Here is a 7077-nt window from a genome sequence, read left to right as displayed (position 1 = left end):
AAGGAAAGACATGATTTTTAAGTTTGGTGGTGGAAAGTTGATTTGTTAGTGGTCATAAAATTATGATCTAATACCCTAACTTGGAATTTTTTGTCACTTAGTCCAAAACTGCTTTGTTTCCTTTATGAAGGTTTGGTTTAAAAGAAGAAGAAAAGAACAGAGGAAGATAGAACATGAACCAACCCACCAAGAAAACTTTAACAGAAGAAGCATGTCATCCACTTGTGAAAGGCAAAACACCTGGCGGTTGAACTTTGCATTAATTTTCATTCATTAACTAATTAATTATTATAGTGATTTCTCAAGTTTATGTGAAAATCTGATGCATTAATTAGTTTAAGTTCCAGGTAGTTAGTTGTTTTGATTTTGGCTAAAAAGGAGTTTCTTTTGGGTAATTTTTCTTTCCTACTTCAATAAAGCTCCCTTTTACTATTAATTTTCATATTTTATAATTTATTCAATTTAAAATAAGCTCTTTTCACATTTATTGTTAATTAACTTACGTTTCTAAACAATATTAAAATTTTAATTTTAAAAAAATTCACTTCCATTTAATCATATCCTTAAGTAAAATAAATATAATTTTGACTTATTCAAAATACACTCATTAATTATTTAAATGAAATATGATAAAGTAAAGGTATAATTAAAAAAATATAAAGTGCACTAAATGTCATATATTTTAAATTAAATAAATTTTTTTTAAAAAGTTCTATATTATGATTAAGAGAAAATAAAATATTTTTTTATAAAAAATATAAGATATATTTTGATAAATACAATATGATGTTAAATAATATAGGATATTTTGAATCTTTTAACATATTATTAATAAAAATTTTTAATTGAGTTACTTTATAAATAAATATAAATTAATTTTAAAGAGTAATTCGATTAAGGCAACCTTGTTATTTTGGGGCCCTCCTTGGGTGACCAATGATGATCGGCACACTGAAGAACTCATTAAATCCTCACCAGAAAGCTTTCATAAATTCACCTCCTCAACGATATTTCAATTTTTATACTAAATCAATTCGACTCTTTCATTTTCATTTATGAGCCTCAAAGCCACTCCTCAACTCCACTCCAATTGAACTCGTCTCCCTGAAAATGTTGCCTTGTCTCTTCTTCATTTGAGGGCTGAAGCACCAGCTCTACCTGGGAACTTGCAACTCAGCTTCACAAGCAACGCTTCACAGCTTTTATTTGTCCACAACGAGACAGTACTTCTTGTTCCAGAACTTTTTGTTTCTTCTGTTAATTCCTTTTCGTCGCCTTTCACGATCTGCAACCAAATCTAGACAAAAGTTCGCTCACATTCTCTCGTTAAAGACCACTAACTTTTTTTCCCCAGTTTCTAGCTTTTACTATTCTTCTCTAGTGTTGATTTTCTTTTTTAATCTTCTTCTGTTAAAACTCAGAATTTACTGCTGTTGGGTTCACTTATGGAGTCCATGCTGCAGAAAAAGCAAAGGCTTCTTCCATGGTCACGCTGATTTTGAAGTTTTGAGAAAGGCTTTTCTTTGTGGTTTATACTGAGTCATTTTTCCTAAATGGGTTTGGGATTATTTGGTTCTGTTTTGATTCTGACGCTTTTCTTGAAGCACCTTGCATGCCAGCAGCCAAATACCGATGGATTCTTTGTGTCTGAATTCTTGACCAAGACAGGTTCATCTTCAACTTTTTCCAAATCCTACAACTTCTCTGGTTCTTTCTGTTCATGGCATGGTGTTCTCTGTGATGCTCAAAAAGAACATATCGTTGAGTTCAAAGCTTCTGGGTTAGGCCTCTCTGGTCCTTTTCCTGATAATACCATTGGCAAGCTCAACAAGCTTCAATCTTTGGATCTTAGCAGCAACAAAATCACAGGGTTGCCTTCAGATTTCTGGAGTTTAACCTCTCTCAAGAGTCTTAACCTTTCTTTCAACCAGATTTCTGGTTCACTGTCAAACAACATTGGCAATTTTGGTTCCTTGGCAACCTTAGACTTATCTAACAACAATCTCTCTGAAGAAATTCCTGAAACTATAGGCTCCCTTGTCAGTCTTCGCTTCCTCAACCTTAGCCGGAACAGGTTCGAACAAACCATTCCTTGGGGGATTTTAAAGTGTCTGTCTCTTGTCTCAATTGATCTTTCATCAAATCGTCTAAATGGGACACTTCCAGAGGGTTTTGGTGCTTCCTTCCCAAAGCTTCAAATGTTGAACCTTGCAGGGAATAGCATTCATGGTCGAGATTTTAACTTTTCTGGGTTGAAGTCAATTGTTGCTCTCAATTTGTCTGGAAATTTGTTTCAGGGTTCGCCCATGGGTGCATTTCAGGAAAGCTTGGAGGTCATTGATCTTAGTAAGAACCAATTTCAGGGTCACATTTCTCAAGTACAATTCAATTCTGACTTTAACTGGTCTTGCATAGTTTATCTGGATTTGTCCGAGAATCAGTTTAGTGGTGAAATTTTCCATAATTTGAATGAAGCCCAAAATCTGAAATACCTAAATCTTGCGCACAATAGATTTACCAGACAGAAATTCCCACGGATTAGAAAGCTCTCTGTGCTGGAATACTTGAACTTGTCTAGAACTAGCCTTGTTGGTCACATTCCTGATGAAATCTCACAACTGAAGCATTTGAATGCTCTGGACATCTCTATGAATCATCTCACAGGGAGAATCCCCTTACTGAGCAACAAAAACCTCCAAATTCTTGATCTTTCTGTGAACAATTTGAGTGGTGACATACCTCAATCTCTCTTAGACAATCTCCCACGAATGGTGAAATATAACTTCTCATACAATAACTTCACCTTCTGTGATTCAACATTTACCCCTGAAATCCTCAAGACGGCATTCTATGGATCGGTTAACAGCTGCCCAATTGCTGTAAACCCCCCAATTTTAAGAAAAAGAGACACTGATCGAAATGGAATGAAGCTGGCTCTTGGATTAACTCTAGCAATGGTCTGTCTTCTTGCTGGGCTTTTATTTCTAGCATTTGGCTGTAGGAGGAAAAGAAAAATGTGGGCAGTGAAGCAAGCTTCATACAAAGAAGAACAGAACATCTCAGGGCCCTTTGAATTCCAGACTGATTCAACAACCTGGGTGGCTGATGTCAAGCAAGCAACTTTGGTCCCGGTAGTAATTTTTGAGAAGCCACTGTTGAACATCACATTCGCAGACCTATTGTCTGCAACTTCAAACTTTGACAGAGATACCCTTCTGGCTGAAGGGAAGTTTGGGCCTGTTTATAGAGGCTTTCTACCTGGTGGGATTCATGTAGCAGTTAAGGTTCTGGTTGTTGGCTCTACATTGACAGATCAAGAAGCTGCAAGGGAGCTCGAATATCTTGGTCGGATCAAGCATCCCAATCTTGTTCCTTTAACTGGGTATTGTCTAGCTGGAGATCAGAGGATTGCTATTTATGAATACATGGAGAATGGGAACCTGCAAAACTTGCTCCATGACTTGCCACTTGGGGTGCATAGTCCAGAAGATTGGAGCACAGACACATGGGAGGAAGATGACAACGGTGGTGGGATTCAAAATGCTGGCTCTGAGGGATTACTCACATCTTGGAGATTTCGTCACAAGATTGCCCTTGGCACTGCTCGAGCACTGGCCTTTCTTCACCATGGCTGCTCACCTCCAATTGTTCACAGAGATGTCAAGGCTAGTAGTGTTTATCTAGACTACAACCTAGAGCCAAGGCTGTCTGATTTTGGTCTAGCTAAGGTTTTTGGAGATGGCTTGGACGACGAAATTGCACGTGGCTCACCTGGTTATGTTCCACCAGAGTTTTCCCAACCTGAACAGAACTCCCCAACACAGAAATCTGATGTGTACTGTTTTGGGGTTGTGCTGTTTGAGTTGATAACTGGAAAGAAACCTGTTGGGGATGATTATCATGATGAAAAGGAAGGAACTTTGGTTAGTTGGGTGAGAGGATTGGTGAGAAAGAACGAAGCTTCAAGAGCAATTGATCAGAAAATTCGCGACACAGGGTCAGAAGAACAGATGGAGGAGGCCATCAAGATCGGTTATCTTTGCACAGCTGATCTTCCATTGAAGCGACCTAGCATGCAGCAGGTAGTTGGACTGCTTAAAGATATTGAGCCTTCTGCTAGTTAACTTAGTGAAGGAAAAGAAGAGAAGGAATTGAGTTTGTTTTTGTTCTTAGTTTAATTTTACCACTGGATGGGAGTTTCCCATGTGGAAAATGTAAAGAAAACAAGTCTGAGATTGTGTTGATGTGTTCTTTTGAGATTGATAAGCTCTTCTCCTTTTTACCTACCCATCTTTGGCAGATGAAAGCTTTGATGAGAATACACTCAGAACGTGATCTTTTACATGTTATTGCTTGTACTTGTTCATTCACTTTAGTCATTAATTTATCTGTTCCTTTGGTCTCCTCTTTACATTGAAAGTCAATTCCACCAAACCCAACCCCTTTTTCTCCACAACTTAGAAAAATTTAATTGAAGTGCTTTTCTCTTGGTATTTCCACTTTTAAACATGTCCTATGCTTGAATTGAAAGGGAATTTTAGCAATCCTTTTTACTTTAGTAGATAAGGACAAAATCATTTGGAAAGGGTTTAAAGTTTGAAAGTAAATGTAGTTAAAGTGATACATTGGCATTATGTGAACTTGCATTTAATATGTTTGAGTGCCCATTTAGATTTCAATTGAGTATAATAAATTATGAAAATAATTAATTAAGTAATAGATTTTAATCATAATTGATTATGTTATAACGCAATCTATTTCAATATTATTTTTTTAAAATTAATTTCAATAGAATTGAATATATTTAGATAATTTAATTAGAATCAATTTTTAACTACATAAATTACTATATAATTTAATTCTTAAATACTAAACATCAATTTTTTGAAGATACAAAATTTTAATTTGATTAAGGAAAAAAAGAAGAAGAGAGTTTGATTTTATTTTTATTGAATTATGTGTTATAACGCAATCTATTTTAATACTATTTTTTTAAAATTAATTTTAATAGAATTGAAGATGTTTGGATAATTTAATTAGAATTAATTTTTAACTATATAAATTATTATATAATTTAATTCTTAAATACTAAACATCAATTTTTTAAAGATACAAAGTTTTAATTTAATTAAAAAAAAGAAAAAAGAAGAAAGTTTGATTTTATTTTTATTAAATTATGTGCTTTTTTATAATTTTTTTTGGGCCAGTCTTTATAATTTTCTCCAATATTTTTTGACAAGCTTTTTCCAAGCACCGATTCTCGGCTTTCAAAAATAAACAATTTTTGGCTCAAGAATGAATTAACCAAAAAAGTGAGTGTTTGGATAATTTTATGGTAAATTAGTTTTTTTGGGCCAAAAATTTATTATTTTTGCTATCCAAACATACATTGAGTTGGCAACTGGAAAGAAACTTGTTGGGGATGTGAAATGAAACCAGCAATCACTAATAATATCATCCTCTAGCTCTAGTCTCCACCTTTTTTCCTTCTTTCTTTGTATTTTTTTCTTTGACTCCCTCTGTTAAAAAATACAAGGTATTTCTAATCAAATATCAACATCAATAAAGTAATTACTTACTTTTTAAATCTTTTTATATTAATCCATATCAAATACCCTATAATAAATATAAAGTCATTATTAATAGGGGCACTTTTAAAAAAAAGAAATGATTACACCTCAAAAGACTAAAAATGTCTTATATTTTTGAACATCCAACTCCTCAAAAAATGTCTTAACAGCTGACTTCTCAAAAAATGTCTTATATTTTTTAACAGAGAGAGCAATATATAGCGTTGGTATCTTAAACCTACCACATATCAAGATGGAAAGGATTTAATAGAGTCAGATTAATCTAGACCGAGTTAGGACATGACCATTTTAGATGAAAGTTCTATCACAATGGTGACTACATTTCTTGGATTTAAACTCTAGATTTCGGATTAAATTAGTATTACTCTCTCATTTTTGATTAAATTAATATTACTCTCTTACAAGGTGAACTGAGTTGTTATTTTTTGAACTAAGATGCAATTTCACCCTTAAATTATCCTTAAAGGAGTAATGTTGCCTTTAACTACTTATTGTAGTAATGTTGCCTTTAAACTAATTGAATTAGAACAATGTTGTCTCCGTCATTTAAACATCTGTTAAGTGTAGTTTGTGGGCTTACTTTTTATAAGTTAAGATGTAATTTTTTACCCTTAAACTATTCTCAACGGAACAATGTTCTCCTTAAACTAATTAAATCTAAACAATGTCACCTAAATGTTTGTTAATTAAAGAGATAATGAAAAGTGCTTTTTATATTAGTACCATTCTATTCACATTCTTTCTAACATTCAATATTTATGTAAAAACATTTATCTGTCATGTTTTCCACCAACATTCCAACAATTTATGAATTATACATCTAGAAGAAACTCAATTTTTATACTAACTTTCTTCAGTGACAAATATGAAAATAGTTGAAGTACAAATTCACATGGATAATACTGGAAGAAGAGCTCTTGATCTAACAAAAAGCATATAAATAACATTTTCAGGGGAAAAAGGTCGCTTCTTATCATCTTGAGTGAATTAGCATACAAGATTGAGTATCATAAATAAATATCTTCTCTCATATGCATTAAAAATAAAAAAAGTATATACATAAACCATCATAAGTAGTAACCCAAAAATTAATTTAGCAACTGAACTATCATAGTTTAGTTGAAATCCTGACTTGATTTAATGTTAAGTAAAAAGAGATAATAAAAAGTGAATCTCACTTAATTTTTAAACGATAAGGGCAACATTGTTCTCTTAAAAATAATTTAAAAATAAAATTATATCTTAACTCATGAAAAATAAGTTTCACTAGTTATAGTAATGGATGTTTAAATAGTAGGGATAACATTACTCTGACTTAATTAGCTTAGAAATAACAATGCTATAATAAATAGTTTAGGAGTAGCATTACCTTTCTGATAATAATTTAGAGAAAAAATTATACCTTATTCCATTTTTTTTTCTTTTCTTTACTTTTATTTCCCTTTTTTTTTTTTTTCCCTAGTTCAGGGGCTCCTGATGTGGAAAG

The 7077-nt window shown here is 32.8% G+C and overlaps 1 protein-coding gene across 1 annotated transcript; it reads left to right on the top strand.

The window, feature by feature from the left end:
* The first annotated feature begins 1020 nt into the window (after positions 1-1020).
* LOC129307787 (probable LRR receptor-like serine/threonine-protein kinase At2g24230) lies at positions 1021-4411 on the top strand. The gene is made up of 2 exons (XM_054948697.1): positions 1021-1307; positions 1422-4411. Exon 2 carries the CDS (start codon positions 1554-1556, stop codon positions 4122-4124), a length of 2571 nt encoding a protein of 856 aa, XP_054804672.1. The 5' UTR covers positions 1021-1307; positions 1422-1553; the 3' UTR covers positions 4125-4411.
* Positions 4412-7077: the final 2666 nt, after the last annotated feature.

Source organism: Prosopis cineraria, unplaced genomic scaffold (assembly GCF_029017545.1).
Source record: "Prosopis cineraria cultivar Desert tree isolate PC_DT_omini unplaced genomic scaffold, ASM2901754v1 PC4, whole genome shotgun sequence".
In the NCBI taxonomy this organism is placed as follows: Eukaryota; Viridiplantae; Streptophyta; class Magnoliopsida; order Fabales; family Fabaceae; genus Prosopis; species Prosopis cineraria.
The sequence above is the reverse complement of the archived record's forward strand: the minus strand, read 5'-3'. Positions and strand labels throughout refer to the sequence as shown.